This window comes from Gadus morhua, chromosome 3, assembly GCF_902167405.1.
Source record: "Gadus morhua chromosome 3, gadMor3.0, whole genome shotgun sequence".
Lineage (NCBI taxonomy): Eukaryota > Metazoa > Chordata > Actinopteri > Gadiformes > Gadidae > Gadus > Gadus morhua.
The window spans coordinates 16,871,541-16,887,624 of record NC_044050.1 but is presented as its reverse complement, the minus strand read 5'-3'; the positions used below and the strand labels follow the sequence as shown (position 1 = coordinate 16,887,624).

The 16,084-nt window shown below is 40.9% G+C and overlaps 1 protein-coding gene and 1 long non-coding RNA gene across 3 annotated transcripts; one reads left to right on the top strand and one right to left on the bottom strand.

Moving 5' to 3' along the window:
- Positions 1 to 1,040: 1,040 nt before the first annotated feature.
- ccdc86 (coiled-coil domain containing 86) lies at positions 1,041 to 12,193 on the top strand. Of its 2 annotated transcripts, none has more exons than XR_003976236.1 (4): positions 1,041 to 6,742; positions 6,848 to 6,977; positions 7,061 to 7,135; positions 11,920 to 12,193. XR_003976236.1 is itself a non-coding variant. In XM_030352591.1 (4 exons), the coding sequence occupies exons 1-4, from the start codon at positions 6,258 to 6,260 to the stop codon at positions 12,064 to 12,066; spliced, it is 837 nt and encodes a 278-aa protein (XP_030208451.1). In that variant the 5' UTR covers positions 6,060 to 6,257; the 3' UTR covers positions 12,067 to 12,193. The 2 variants fall into 2 exon arrangements, 1 of the variants encoding a protein (XP_030208451.1); XM_030352591.1 differs by having other exon boundaries at positions 6,060 to 6,742.
- Positions 12,194 to 13,109: 916 nt separating this feature from the next.
- LOC115540927 (uncharacterized) lies at positions 13,110 to 15,132 on the bottom strand. The gene is made up of 3 exons (XR_003976237.1): positions 14,968 to 15,132; positions 14,779 to 14,846; positions 13,110 to 14,678 (listed from the first exon to the last, which is right to left on the bottom strand). It is a non-coding gene; the product is annotated as an uncharacterized LOC115540927 (long non-coding RNA).
- Positions 15,133 to 16,084: the final 952 nt, after the last annotated feature.

Sequence of the window (16,084 nt, the reverse complement as noted above, 5' to 3'; positions counted from 1 at the left end):
CGATAGAGGGCAGTATAGGTGGAGGTGTGCGAGGGAACGCGGTCGGTCGCTGCTCGAGAAGCTGCTGCTCCGGTTGTAGAGACAAACTTTTTTGAGCTTTTTTGTTGCACTTGTGTGATTGTGGTTCATAGGAAATAAAGGAAAAGGGTATCACTTGGTGGGGGTTAGAGTTAGGTGGTGTTCTAGAGGCGGGTTCCGACCGACGACCTGTATAGGTCCGGAAAGGTGCCCGTTTCTTTTCTTTCTCTTTTATACATTTTCCCGTCTTTTCTATCAAGTGCGTATAGAGTGGCGAAGTCACGCCCCTTCCGGTAGGGCTCATGGGACCTATGAGATCGAAAAATATGAATGGGTGTCAATGGAGAGAAAATAATTATTTTCTGGTCCCAGTCTTTATATGCCCTGGATTACACATATGTTGTTTGTGGATTTAAATGATAATTTTTCATGCAAAGAAAACTAAAAAATGTTCGTGAAGAAGTTTGATAATTTTAGGTTTTATGCAAGGCCGCTTTGTGAACTACAGCTCTTCGCTGCTCTCGACGCATATGATACACGTCACCACACCCGCCCTTGGAACTCGGCACAGAGATGGCGATCTCTCTGCCCCACTTCACCGCTTTTTCCAAGGGGAGGATAAAAGCATCGAAAGAGGTGAAAACCATTATAAGTCAGGGCACGGGCAGAGTTTCAGTTATGCCGATGGGAAGATTGTCGGTCTTCTCCAAGCCAGTCGCAGGGAGCGTGACGTCACATACGAGCCGTGTAGTCTTTCTCGTTGTGTTTTCTCTACAGCCTTTATCTGAACAATTGCACAATAAACGGTCGAACTCTTTGCATGAAAAATTATCCTTTAAATCCACAAACAACATATGTGTAATCCAGGGCATATAAAGACCGGGACCAGAAAATAATTATTTTCTCTCCATTTACGCCCATTCATATTTTTCGATCTCATAGGTCCCATGAGCCCTACCGGAAGGGGATGACTAAAGGGAGTAAAGGTAGGGGGAGGGAGGAAAGGGAGGTAGGAGAAAAGGGGCAGTGTAGGGGAGAGGCAGTAGTAGTAGCGACTAGCGAGGAAGGAAGAGAAGAGGAGATTCAGGGAAGAGAAGGAAACGATGTAAAAAGAGCAAGAACATTTGATAGTGTAGAGATGGTATCGAAACGGAGATGGCGAGTGACTCAAGTGAGGAGGAGGGAGTTGAGAAAAAGGTAGATGTCAAAATGATAGTCCGGTTTGCTGAGGAGGGAGGTATAGGAAAAATGAACCCGTTAAAGCTAACAAAGGAGTTGACAGGAAAGTGCGGTGATATAAAGTTTGCTAGGGTTTTAGGAGATGGAAATCTGTTGATTGGTTGCTCGGATGAGCTTCAGGTAGTTCTGACAAATAATCTAACAATGGTTGGTGTTAACAAAGTGGTGCAGGTTGGATTGCAGAGAGAGAAACGTTGCAAAGGGGTGATAACAGGAATCTCTCTGGATATTGAGGAGCAGGAGATTAAAGAGAACTTGATGGCCAAAGGCATAGAAGTGATTAGTATTAAGAGGATGGCAAGGGGCCCTGAAAAGGAAATGAGTGAATCTGTATTGGTGGAGCTTAAAGGAGAAGTATTACCAGATAGAGTATTTCTAGGGTTCCTGTGTTTCTATGTGAGGGCTTACATACCTAAGCCAATGAGGTGCTTTCAGTGTCAAAGATTTGGGCACATCGCTAAAATCTGTAAGGAAAAGAGGTGTGCGAAATGCTCAGGGGATCATGAGTATGGGAAGTGTGAGGGGGCCAAGTTAAAATGTTGTAGTTGTGGGGGTGAACATGTCGTCAATTTTGGAGGCTGTGAATTAATGAAAGAGGAAGTTGCAGTTCAGAAGGTAAAAGTGATGGACAAAGTGACCTATGCAGAGGCAGTGAAAGTGGTAAAACAGAGGCACGGTGCTAAGAGTCAGGGGTTGGTAGCAGCCTGGGGAGGCGGAAGGTAAGTGACAAGGGAGTCGGTGGGAGAGAAGCAAGATAGGAATAAAGTGTGGGTAGATAAGAAGCAGGTGGTGATTTTTGTTGCAGCAGTGATAAACTCCACTAGAGACTCCACATCAAAGACAACGAGCATACAGATAATAGCTAAGGCAGCCAAGGATTATTTGGGGATGGAAGGGTTAAAATGGGACCTTTGGTAGCCGAAATAAATACACAAGAGTAGTCGGGAGCCGGTGAGAAAACATCATAACCATGGTGAAAATTCTACAGTGGAATGCTAGGAGCTTGGTGGCAATGGCCGGGAGTTTAAATATTTTTTAAGTCAAATGAAAGGAAAACCACAAGTAATATGCATTCAAGAAACGTTTTTGAAACCAGTGTTAGATTTTGTTATATATGGATATGTATGTATAAGAAGAGACAGGAGTGAAGGTGAAGGGGCTGGTGGAGGGTGTGTAACATTTATCAAGCAAGGTATATCATACAGGGTATTGGATATTGGAACGGAACAAGAGTATAGTGGTGGAGGTATGGGAGGGGGGAGATGAGTTTGTTGTTGTTAATTACTATAATCCATGCCAAAGGTTAGAGAATGATAAACTAGTTAGGATTAAAGGTATAGAAAGACACAGGATAATATGGTGTGCAGACTTCGATGCTCATAACACAATGTGGGGAGGGAATCATACAGACACGAATGGGAAAGTGATTGAAGAGTTAATGGAGGACAATAATCTTGTTTGTTTGAATGATGGGAGGGAGACAAGGATGGATATAAGAACAAGTAATGAGTCTGGTTGGATCTGACGTTGGTGTCAGTACGTTTGGCAGGGATCAGTAACTGGGAGGTTTTGACAGGTAAATCTTTAGGTAGTGACCACTATGTGTTAGTTTGTTCAGTAGGAGGAGAAGTGAATGTTGGAAATGGAATTCAGAAATGGGTGTATAGTAAAGCAGAATGGGGTACATTTAAGTTGGTCAGTGAAGAAGTTATTGTTTCAGTTGTTACTAGTGGAGATATAGATACAGTAAATAACAGTGTTACATCAGCAATTATTGCTGCAGCAAGCAAATCTATTCCAAGAAGTAAAAATAGAAGGGATAGGAAGTTAGTTCCTTGGTGAACAGAGGAGTGTTCCAAGGCAGTTAAAGCCCGAAACAAAGCATTTAAGTCAAAAGAGAGCATAATACACAAAGTCTGGTGGAGTATCAGAGGGCACAGGCACTGGTAAAGAGAGTTACAAAGAGAACACAGAGGGTAAGCTGGAGACAGTTTTGTGGTAAGATAGGAAGAACAACACCAATAGGAGAAGTGTGGGGAATGATAAGGAAGATGGGAGGAGAAAGAAGGGAGTGGGAGTACCCAGTGATTACGTTAGAGGAGAAAACTGCAATATGTGATAAAGATAAGGCTGATTTGATGGCCAAATCTTTTGCTAAGGTGCATAGTGTTGATCAGTTGACAGTGGAAGGGAGAAGAGAAGTTACTTCGAGTAATTCTCCTGATGTGCTAGTTAGGAGAGTAGATTCTAGGGAGAAAATAGATGATGGATTTACAATGGCAGAGCTTGTGAGAGCAATTAAAAAAGCAAAGCCCTCAGCTCCAGGGGGAGATCAGGTGAGCTATGTAATGTTAAAACATCTAGGAGAAAGAGGAATGGAAAAATTGTTAGAACTATATAATAGAGTAGGGGTGGAGGGAAAGTTACCAAGTGTATGGAAGGAAGCGGTGGTGATTCCGATTAGGAAACCAGGGAAAGATCCAGGTAAACCTTCTAGTTATAGGCCAATAGCATTAACGTCTAACATATGTAAAATAATGGAGAGATTGGTGACCGAAAGGTTAACGTATGAGCTTGAGAAGAAAGGGTTGTTGACAAGTGGTCAAAGTGGTTTCAGAAAAGGGAGACATACAATGGATGCAGTGGTAAGGCTTGAAAATGAGATACGGAAAGCACAGGCAAACAAAGAGTCAGTGGTGGTAGTGTTTTTTGATATCGAAAAAGCATATGACATGATGTGGAAGGAAGGTTTGTTAATTAAGTTGTACAAGATGGGGGTAGGTGGAAGGGTTTTTAACTGGATAAAGAATTTTTTGTTTGACAGAAAAATACAAGTCCGGATTGGGTCTGAATTGTCAAATAAGTATATGGTGGGGAATGGCACTCCCCAAGGAAGTGTAATTAGTCCTTTATTGTTTATAATCATGATAAATGATGTTTTTTCAAAGGTACCAGAGGATATAGGAAGTTCTCTGTTTGCAGACGATGGGGCTTTGTGGAAAAGGGAAAGAAATGTGATGCATATTATTAGTGAAGTCCAGTCTGCAATTGATGGGGTGACAGAGTGGGGATTTGACTGGGGGTGCAGATTTTCGGTAGAGAAAACTCAAACTGTATTTTTCACTAGGAAAAGAATTGAGGATGGGATGAAATTGAGGATGTATGAGAAAGAGTTGGAAAGAGTTGGCTCATTTAAATATTTGGGAGTTATTTTTGATTCTAGGGTAACATGAGCAGACCATATTAGGAAGATAGAGGATAAATGCAAAAAGGTAATAAATGTGATGAGATGTTTGACTGGTAGGGATTGGGGAGCGAGCTGTTCAGCTTTAAAGACTATATATTATGTAGCTATGATTAGATCTGTGTTTGATTATGGGTGTATAGTGTATGGGTCAGCCGCAGTGTCTCTCTTGAGAAAGCTGGACGTGATTCAGGCTAAGGCATTAAGGGTATGCAGTGGGGCTTTTAAATCCTCACCAGTGCCTGCTCTGCAGGTAGAAATGGGGGAAATGCCACTGGAGTTGAGAAGGAAACAATTGATGGGGAACTATTGGGCTAATCTGCGAGGGCACAGTGAGTCTCACCCCACAAAAGGAGTGTTGAAAGAGTGCTGGGTTTATGGGAAGTGTGAGAGGAATCATTTTGGTCGGGTGGGGAATGATATAGCGAAAGATTTTGGTGTGGGTGAATTGAAGCTTAGTCCAACAGTGGTATATCCATTAATGCCGCCATGGAGGATGGTGTGGCCAGAGGTGGACTGGTTTGTGTTGGAGATAAAGAAGAGAGAGAGAGAGAACAGATAGACCTGGCTAGTGTTTTTAATATTCATCTTCTTATAGAGTACAGTGAGTATGTTCATGTTTTTACAGATGGTGCCAAACAACCTGAGACAGGAGTGACAGGGTTTGGAGTAGTTGGTCCATCAAAAAGAATAGAGTTTAATAGAAGAACATCAGATAATTTAAGCGTTTATACAGTGGAGATGTTGGGGGTGCTGGTCGCATTAAAATGGGTGGAATCAAGTACAGTTGAAAAAATTGTGATCTGTACATATTCAGCATCAGTTTTGGCAAGTATGAGGTCTTTTTATTCAAGTAGTCACTAAGGTTTGTTATATGAAGTTCTACAGTCAACTACGAGAATCATTCAGCAGGGGAGGCAAATACATTTTTTATGGGTTCCAGCTCATGTAGGGGTGAAGGGAAATGAGAAAGCCGATAAGATGGCGAAGAAGGCATTGGAGAAGGAAAAAGTATAAATGAATATCAGTTTAAGTAAGGCAGAAGTTAAAAGCCTGATATGGGGAAAAGTTAACAAAATGTGGCAAGACAAATGGGACAGTGAGGAGAAAGGGAGATATTTATATAATATTCAAAAAAGTGTTAATGTTAAAATAAGGTATAGTGGTCAGAGGAAGGATGAACACATTTTGATAAGGTTAAGGTTGGGGCACAGTGCACTAAATAAAACAATGAATTTGATAGGAAAACACCCCACAGGATTATGTGAGGGGTGCCAGGTAGAGGAGGCAGTGGAACATGTTTTAATGAACCGTAGTGGTTATGGGATGGAGAGGGAAAGTATGAAAAATCAATTGAGAGAATTGGGTATGCAGGAGTATACTTTGGAAAATATTTTAAGATTAATGAAGAGGAATTGTATAAAAGTATTGTTTGGCTTTTTGAGAGAAACAGGGTTATATGATAGGATATAGAGTAGAAAGAAGGTGTGAATGAGTGAGTGTTTGGATATTTTTGTTTTGATTCATTAACTGGATCAGAAGAGGGCGGTAATGCAACAAGTTGTGGATGCCCACCGCCGTAAAACCCCAAGAAGAAGAAGAAGAAGACGGATGCAGGAACCGGAAACACGCTCCTCACACGTGTGTCTACGTCCGTGGTGTGGAAACAGAGTCGAGTGTACTTGTAACAGTTTGTAATTTATCTTTCTTTATATAAATAGCACGCTGAGGCAGTGCACGAAGTTTTCGGGTCAACATGAAAACCCCGGGAGAGTGTGTTACGACTGAAATATCAGAGCCCGAGTTAACAGAAGAGCCCGAAAGCACGCAGGACGTGGATAAAGTTACACGGACTCGTAGCGGACGCAGGGTCCGCACGCCAGCCCTCTTGGCCGACTCTCAGGTCCCTAGTCCAGCAAAGCCCTCCACACGCAGGACGAGGAAATCTGTTATTTCTTTGGATAAAGGAAATTCGGAGGAAGGACACACCATGACGAGTATATCAGAGGCGCCCGTAGGAGAGTCTACAGATTCCCCCATAATGCTTGAAAACGAGTCCAATAAATCAGAAGGACGTATAGAAACGGTCCCTAGTACGATGGAAACGGCCCCCGTACACCCCGGTGAAAAGCCCCAGGAGGCGGCTCTATTTGTCCCGGGAACGAAACAGACCACGGCATCACAGATACCTCTGGGAAAACCGAAATCGGGTCGAGTATGGAAGGACCGGAATAAACAAAGGTTGGTTTTCGCTTTACCGTCGATAACACCCTGTGAACCATGCATATGTCATCAAGCGTTGTCTCCAAACCGGGTCTTTGTTTTGACCATTTATCATTTGTACAGGTTCTCTGCAGTGGTCAGGGATAAGCCCCTGCGTACTTCTTGGGGAAAAAAGATGGCAGCCAAACAAGAGCAGCAGTTGGTCAAAAAGTTCTCCCTTCAACTTAAACAAGACAAAGCCAAAGAGAAAGAGGTAGGCATTCGCCAAATTAAATGAAATCCTTGCTATGGAGGAAAACGATCATCACTCATTTATTACAATCATTTCCCTAATAGGACAAGAGGAAACGGACGGAGGAAACATTGAAACGACGTGCTGAGAATGAGCGCAAGTCAGAGATTGTTCAAGTGGTAAGTTGATTGTTCTTGTGCACAGACAAAGAGTGAAATAGGCAAATTATTATGTGTCACTTTCGGGGGCAATAGCCGTGGAACAGACTAATCGGTGAGCTCGTGTTTAATTGGCTCCGGCATATGCCTGGCCCCCTTCCTGTCCTGTCAGATCTTCAGAAGACTCGACTTTGGTCGGACCAATCAAAAACGTGCAGGTTTAATTCGATTACTGTACAGAGAAGAGTCTTTTGTGGCCGTCACTCAGTACGTTTACATGCACAGTTTAACAGATTAAGGCCATAGTTCGATTATGCTCCTCAATCGGACAACTGCAATTGTCTGAGTATACATGGCGGTGAGAAAATCGATTCATTGGCCGAAGCATTTCTTTCCCCGGCACGATAGGTGGCGCTGTGCCCATTTCAACTAGTGGTAATAGAGCCCCCGGTTGACCTCTTTACGTCACAAGCAACAACAAACTCAGGCCGCCGCAGCATTCGAGAAAGATGTTTTCAGTAGACAGCTGTCAGTTCACTTCGGGTCCATGTAATTTCTCAGACGCTCCATTGTTCCGACCTCTCTGTCGTGTGCGGACTCCTCCGGAGGCGGAGGAGTCCAGCCGGAGGAGTCCGCATACGACCGAGAGGACGGAACAATGGAGGTCGGAGAAATGGACCCGAAGTGAACTGACAGCTGTCCCGCATACAGCAACCATCCCTTTCTCCTCTATGTCGTGTTTCAATATGGACTTCATAGTCAAAGCCAAAGTTCCTTTACCCCAATTCCTTCTCCACCATAGCCGAGATAACCCTCACAACGAGTCTTTACGTGTTGCTGAAGTACCAGAGAGTCGGAGAACCTGACGCCGTCTTTAAGATTCATAATTTCAGAGAATATCCCTGTCAGTTCGGCCGCGGCGCAATGAATGAATGAATAAAGATCGTAAAAATACATTTATTTTGACAGATGTGCCCGAAGTTACTACTTTTAGGGTTGTGCATTTCTGGCAAAAATACTACTCGATATTCGCTGAGAAGTATTCGAATAATATTCGAAAATCGGTCGATCAAGAACCCCCCCACGTATGCACGCACCTCGGATACACCCACACACAATGACACAGGGAGAGGCTTTTATGATTTGCTTGCAATCAATCTGTTTATTTCAACAACTGCGCCATCAACATTAAACATCAAAATTATTTCAACGTGGGCTTAGGCAGATGGACCTACATGCGCCGAAAAAACAGATCGCTATTATTTATTTTACTGAACACAGCCTCCATGACGGTGAACTAGACGCGTCAAAAATATAACTTCACACGGTGTGTCTTTTTACAATTTATTCGTTACCAGCATTCGTAGTGTTGAACAGCAGAGAAATAGTCCGCCAAAGACGTTGACGTCGCTTAGCAACCGAGGACGCTATTAACCACCGGAAGTTGTAAAGGCCCATGCAAGTCAACGGAGCGTTCAACAGCATTGAGAAGAGCCGTAATGAATAACGATAGTCACGTTCTTTATTCGATATTCTACGTGTCTCCGACTATTCGACGATCGTCGCCCATCCATAACTACTTTACAACCTCGTTGATGACCAACATTTGGAAAGACATGTAGGCCTACTTTTAATTCAGCCTTGGGTGAAATCGAAGTGTTACACGTTTCCTGCTGTCGGCTTCCAGACCGTAGTCGAGAAGCACAGGAGAGACGTTCCCTCCAGGGCCGGTGTTCTCTCGGGGGTAACACCCTTCAATTTGACCGGCAGTGGGTCTGCTAATAGGTCGGAATGAAGCGGCCACCGATTATTGACAGGCTGCGTACTTTATTCGTATTTCCACTAACTTAACAGTATGCGTCTTTTGCAAAGACGCAACCGGACTAGTTCATTCACTAAACTGACCCGCGCAACCTTTCGCTCTCCTCGCTCGTCCACTCACTCGCTGAAGTCACTCACACACACTGCCATTCTCGCGCACACACATATGCTACTCTCGTAACAGAAGCATAGTTTGTACTGAAGAATGCATGTTGATGATGATTCACTTCTTATAGGGGGTAACTACATTTGCACGAGACCGGCTTCCTCCATCGTATTCGCCTACTTTTTAAATAAATTGCCGTCTCTCGTTTTCCGACGGCTACAACAACATGACTATCGTCTCCTTATACTTCCGGATCACGCCCCCCGGGAGAAGTCTCGAGCATGCGCAGAACACAAAATCCGATCCGACCTGATACATGCACACTTAATTCAACTAACAATCGAATAATCTAGGTGTCTTAATTCGACTATGAGTAACTCGATTCGATTATAGTTTGACTAAGGTGTAACCTTAGTCATGCATTTTCTAACCCTATACATGCATTTTAATAGTCCAATCATAGTTGGACTAAGCCAATAATTCGATTTTCTTGAGGGTCATGTAAACGCACTGATTGAGGCAACATAAACAACAAAGATGGATGCTGCAGATGTGTCCCACACAACGTGGTTCTGATTGATTGTGTATGAATCCAAGTGCATCCATATGTGTTTTGGTCTGCTCCCATTGATATTGCCCCTTGGAAATCCCAAATAATTACTCAGAGGTTCCAGACTAATTCACATTTACAATGTCAGAAAACCGGAAAAGTCTGAAACCAATTGTATTTATCATACTAAAACTAATGATTTTCTACAGCCATTTCTCCAGTATCATATCATCAAATCCATACCCCAAGCAATACATGTTTTTAATTGGGTCTCAAGCCCATTGTGAGTGTTTGAAGCTCCGTTTGCTGCTATTGCGCCATACTGTTGCAACCATGGATGACTGGGGATGAAACTACACGTCTTTTTAACCTCTATCCTCTCATGGTGGAATCGGTTTTTTGACATGACAGAAGCCGGAATATTTAGTTGGAAACATACAAGTAATTCTCTTTTTGAACCAATAAATCCAGAGGGAGACCATGTTGGAGTACTGCACTCAAACCCTGTGTCTTAACATCCAGGGCTATATTTTTTAAAATCAACAAAGTTATTTTGCGGTACATACGGGAGTACTTCGGGTACTTCCAAGAAACCGGTTCCACACTGGAAAGGGATTTTTGAAATGACCAGGGGTCTCATTTATAAAACTGTGCGTGGGATCATTACTAAAAGTGTACGTACGCCCAAAAGCCAAGTTTTGCGTGCGCCAAAAAATATTCAGACTTATAAAACCCTGCGTACGCACACCTCTAAGCAATCTTTGCTTTATAAATCACAGAGTGCCTACAAGTGTGCACAGCTGAATCAACTTCACGTTCCGCCCTGTACACGCCCCTTTTTAACCATAAATGGTCAATGCAAACGACCTCATGAATGCGATCTGCATATAAAACACTCAGATTCAAGTATTATGTCTTGTCGGAAACGATGGCAGAAGGACTGAGAAAATCAAAAAAAGCAACATTTCACGGAGGTTGAAGTGGAGACACGTGTGGGTGAGGTGGATGCCCGAAATGTAGTTTTGTTTGGAGGTCACGGGATTGGGATCACTAAAAACAAAAAGCAGAGTGAGTGGCAACATGTTGCTGCCGCAGTGAACTCTGTCAGTGGCACGGAGCGCACAGTCCCAGAATTAAAAAAGAGGTGGTCTGACATAAAGGTACATATTTTTATGTACCAATAAATTATTATGGTCCCTGAAGACCATCTCCCTCCGAATCCTGCCATTTGCATGGTCCTCAAGCAGTGCCATGGTGCAGCATTACGCACGGGGCTCACCGCTGTATTCATAGGGTTCCGGTAATAAGACTGACGGAGAACACCTTGGATAATCAGTTTGTAATCACTCAAAATGTTCTTGAATATAACCCCTTTCTAATGCCTGATTTGTCATGACAATATAACGATTGTGATGAGGATGTGGCTTGGTTTTCCACACATGGGATTTAATTGACATTTGATTATGTGTTTACAGTGTCACATAAAAATATTATGTTATTGAAACATGTTGGACAGATGCTTTATTCCATGCAGTCGCGCCGTCAGTGGAAAGTAGGGAGTGACGGGATTAAATATAGAGATTCTAAGGAGATGTTTCTCGAGTATAACTGAGAAATAACGCAGTTGACTATAATTATTCTGATTGCATAGATTTAACGCATGAAACGGGTTGAAATTTAACTTATGAAGGGCGATAATAAAACATAATTGTTCTTCTCACTCTACATTTCTTCAGTCTGACTTCAGTTCACCACCACACTGTCTGTGTCGCCAATTCTCCTTTTCCTCCAAACCATGCGTACGTATGGGTCAGAGTTTTCTTAGGGCTGCGCACATTCTCCCGTCAAGTTAGTTTTTTATAGTTCACAACCTTGGCGTGGAAAGTCAGGTACGCCACTTTCAGCCCCGTTTTGTGCGTACGCAACGGTTATAAATAAGACCCCAGTGTATTTGATCCCCAGCCATCCGGGCTGGTGACACTTGGGACTCCAAAGCTATTTTTGTCTACACGTGTTCATAAGGGGAACATGGTGGGCTAGATTTGGTTTATATTTTTGAGGGGCAGTACCTTCCGAAACTGAAAGAAAGAAAAGAAAGAAAATCGACTCGGCAGTCACTGAGCAATTGAAATCTGTGAGACATATTGACAACAATATATTTTCCTGACCTGATGGATTTGGGGAGATCATTATCCAAAGGAAATTCTTCTTAAATGAATGAGACTTGTTTACTAGGGGAGAAAAAAAACTGCATTATTATAGAAATTATAAACACTCAACATTGTTTTTGGGCCCTTTGTTTCAACCAATTTCTTTTTAATCACACAGATCCGGAATACATCAAAGATAAAGAGGATGAAGAAGAAACAGCTGAGGAAAGTTGAGAAGAGGGATACATTGGCCATACTGCAGAAGACCCAAAATGAGAAGGCAAAGGGTCAGCGTAGCCGGAAAGAAAAAGTTGTTGATAAATAATGCGGTAGCCAAAAATCTGTGCTCCGTCAGTAACTTCTATTCCATTGATGCTGTTCTTTTTTGATAAAATGAAGCTTATATTTCAGTGCATTTATCTAAATACATTAAAAAAATGCTCAATAAGAAATGTGGTTTTGCGACTTAATGGAAATGCTCCATACATCTCAAAGATAAATAGTGGGCTTGGAACTCTTGACGTATACCTACACAACTGACAATTGTTTGGGTGTGTGTTTGTATCATTGTAAATAAGAAGATATTTGCGTACTTTTGAAAGAACGATTCATGTAGTCCTTTAGGTTTGGTTGAAGTCCAGCTCTGTTAAGCGTCATTAGAGGCTTCCTATTCTGAACGAAATGTGTAGTGGGATGGATGGAGGGGAATGCTAGTTACAATATGTGGTTAGTGACTAGAACACTAACTTTAAAGGTTTTCTGTGAAGTCATTTGCTTATTTAGCTAGCAAAAGTCAGTTTCCTAACTTTAGTTTTCTCAATTCTAGATACTAGCTCAATGTTGAACGAATATATGATAATTTGGCTGCATTCGGCCAATGTTATAGCCATTTTTTTCATTTACACGTAATCCTATCACTCGTCAGCACTGTGGTTTGTGAATTATAACTAGCTGCCTAGTTTAATGAGTTTGCTAGCAAAGTGAAAGTCTATCTAAAGGCAGATGGCCTGTTATTTATTTTTCTCCATAGAGGTTATGATTAAAAGCCTTAAAGTTGCTACATACACAAAGGCACACAATATATGACACTTGAATTGATAAAAAAATATATAATAAATGTTATAAGATGCAAGAAAAGCCCTAAACTATTGGGTTGTAACCATTGCGTAAAAGTTGGCAATGTTTTTTGGGATGAGTAGTTCCTTACAGAGCATTGTACCTTAGCCTTTTCTTCCGTTTTCCAAATTCCTTTTTGCCCCGAATCATATGTTTTATGGTCACAACTAGCCCAGTGGTTGATTGGCTTGGTCCCAGGCTAAAAACTTTATAATTATTTTACCAAAAAAGTAAACCAAGAAAATCAATGGGAAATGTTCAAAGCTTTATGATTTCGGCCAAAGATCCACTCATGAAGTTCTGCGATAAAGTAGTTTGACTGCTATATTACCCGGTTGCTAACAAACATAACTGCAGTAATTCTTACTCTTTATCAAATGTATTCATTATCATTAAATGTATGTACAATTAATTGGTGAAAAAAGATACAACATGTCGTTAAGCATCAAAGCTGATAACGAATCATTAACAATCCTGATTGTATAACCTGCTGCTGAACCTCAAGCAGATCATGCTGGTTTTCCTCAGGAACAGAGGCGACAGTAAATGGCAGACTAGGCCTACTTCGTGCATTAAAAAAAAATCATTTATTTTTATTAAATACATTTGCTAACAGGAATTTGTATTGGATTTTGATACATTTAGTGAGGATGTATTTGTGTTTTGTATCCATACATTTAAATTTACATTAGGATTTTGCTCACACAGGTAAAGGCTACCCCCGTTTTGCAATCGCTGATTTAGGGTATAACTTAACCCGATATTAAACACAACTGCTAAAGAGATATTCGACGTGTTGGTTTTGAAAAGGGTCGTACATTACATGATAAAAAGATTAACCACCTAGTTAATTAATGATTTTACGATGTGATTTTATGGTCCTTTTTTAAAGTGAGTATGCCTACATATATATATATATAATGTAGGCCTATGTCCTAAGATTTTAAATGGATGATCTTACCGCTGGTCTGCCTCCTAAAGTGGTAAAAGTAAGGTTCAACTAGTAAGGTAAATGTTGCAGGTAGACTGTTATTTTGTAGATAAACTCTTGCAAAACATTGACATTATAATAGTTGTTTAATTAAGGGACAAACAAATATTGGAGTTTCGCAAACATTTAGTGAAACACGTTTTTCGAATGTCATTTTCTAAAGCCCACAGCACGTTGCATCATAAAATGACTTGTATAATATTACAATAAGATAATGTTATCAAGGTTAAATAGATCCTATTTGCTCCACAAACATATCCCCCATGATCGGCCTACATAGATGTTAAAGGGAATGCAAAAATCAAGAAAATCCCCAATTATTAAGGTTGTGTTAAAAATAATTAATATCAAGGATTATATGCCTACTGTTAATAAAGCCATGCAGAGTAGAAGGCTGATTTGGTGGAATATTCCAATTGATGTAGCGGCACTGCTTGTGGTGTTTGCTGTTGTAGCAACTCCTGTTGTTACGGCAGCTGTGTTGTTCATAGTGTTGCTTGTGGCAGCAGCAGTGTTCATGGTTATCGGGATGCCAGCCGTGGATGTCATAGCTGGGCTTGTAGCACCAGGACTGGATGTCATAGCTTGACTTGTAGCACCAGGACTGGATGTTATAGCTGGGCTTGTAGCTCCAGGACTGGATGTTGCAGCTGGGCTTGTGGCACCAGGACTGGATGTTGCAGCTGGGCTTGTGGCACCAGGAATGGATGTTGCAGCTGGGCTTGTGGCACCAGGAATGGATGTTGCAGCTGGGCTTGTGGCACCAGGAATGGATGTTGCAGCTGGGCTTGTGGCACCAGGAGTGGTTGTAGCTGAGGCTGTGCCATGTGCTGACCATAAATAAATGCAGATTGCAGAGAGAATACGGCTTAGACTTGTATTTCAGACCTGCTGTTCACTTCGTAGTAGGCCATTCTTTTGTCAACTCACCAATTAGACATAGGCCTATCAGAAGATAGAATGAAATGGTCCGAAGCATTTTCAACACTGGCATATTTCTGTAAATGTGAAGGAGGAAAAAAATTAAAATTAAATGAAAGCATTTACAAGAGTAAGAATGAGATGTCAATGCAATGTTGGGATAATTGCACCCAGTACCACTGCATCTAACTTACTTACGTTCTCTGGATGTTCCCCAAATAGCTTGTAAGGAGTGCTCTCAGGTGTATTTCAGTTTTACAATCAGCTACTCTGAGTATGTCTCCACTTTTATGAAGTCAACAATAGCATTCACGTTGACGTAAAATACTGGTTTCTGTGGACTTGATCTTAAGAAAACAAAAGATCATACCTTCCATGAAAGTCACCTAAAGGTGGTGCTTCAAAACTGTATTTAGCTTTGGGCCTTTGACAATATTTACTGCTACTATAGATGAATTAGCTGTCTTGCTTCGTGAAAGGAGTGTACTGTGTGACAATGAATGTGTGTGCTGTTTGTTTATGGAATACTTTAAGAAGAAATGTTGTTGCTATCCCTTAAAACGCCTTCAGAGTCACGAGATAAACCATGTAGTTGTGATCAAATTTAAGGACTCTTTTTACAACTTCATAATATGATTTGAATAATCATAGCATTTTATGCTATGATCTGTTAAAATATCAATGTAGAATATAGAATAGCCATAATATATATTATTAAAAAAGAAGCCAGGATCTAATTATTTGGACAATTAGTTATAAAGGTTAAGATTTAAGTAACTTTTTGAAGTCATCATAAGTTATTCTTTGAGTATCTGTGGATATCTATTGTTATTTGTTATTATATTTTTTATATGAATACACTTACGATCAAGAGAGAATAAAACATGAATTAACTTTTCAGTCAAGGTTTTTTTCGTGATATTCTTCATCAAGATTGACAATCATTAAAAGTATTGAATAGTGAATGATTGTAAAAGTCTTTCAAATATTGATATTGCAGTATTAATAGATTTGCATCACTAATGCTTTAGCTACATAATATAAGATTTCTGGGTTCTATTTTTAGGTTTGATTAAACAATTTGCCAAACACCTAGGTTTTGTATGATTCCCTTTTTAAGAAAGATACCATATCCTCCATAAACAACAGATTCATGAGTTTTAAATTTAATTAAGTTAATGTCATTAAAATATATAGAATTACTGTAATACAAGTTAATCGATTAGAATTTGTGTACATGATGTAATGTATTTTCATTAAGTAGGAGAATGGGGCATGGTAAGTCAGATGTTGTGATTAGTCTACAGTTGTTGCT

What these genes read in the sequence shown, in the direction of transcription:
- ccdc86 (XM_030352591.1), top strand. Translation starts at nt 6,258, where the DNA reads ATGAAAACCCCGGGAGAGTGTGTTACGACTGAAATATCAGAGCCCGAG. An exon ending in ACAAAGCCAAAGAGAAAGAG is followed by an intron (nt 6,978 to 7,060) that starts GTAGGCATTCGC and finishes TTTCCCTAATAG; the next exon opens with GACAAGAGGAAACGGACGGA. An exon ending in AGTCAGAGATTGTTCAAGTG is followed by an intron (nt 7,136 to 11,919) that starts GTAAGTTGATTG and finishes TTAATCACACAG; the next exon opens with ATCCGGAATACATCAAAGAT.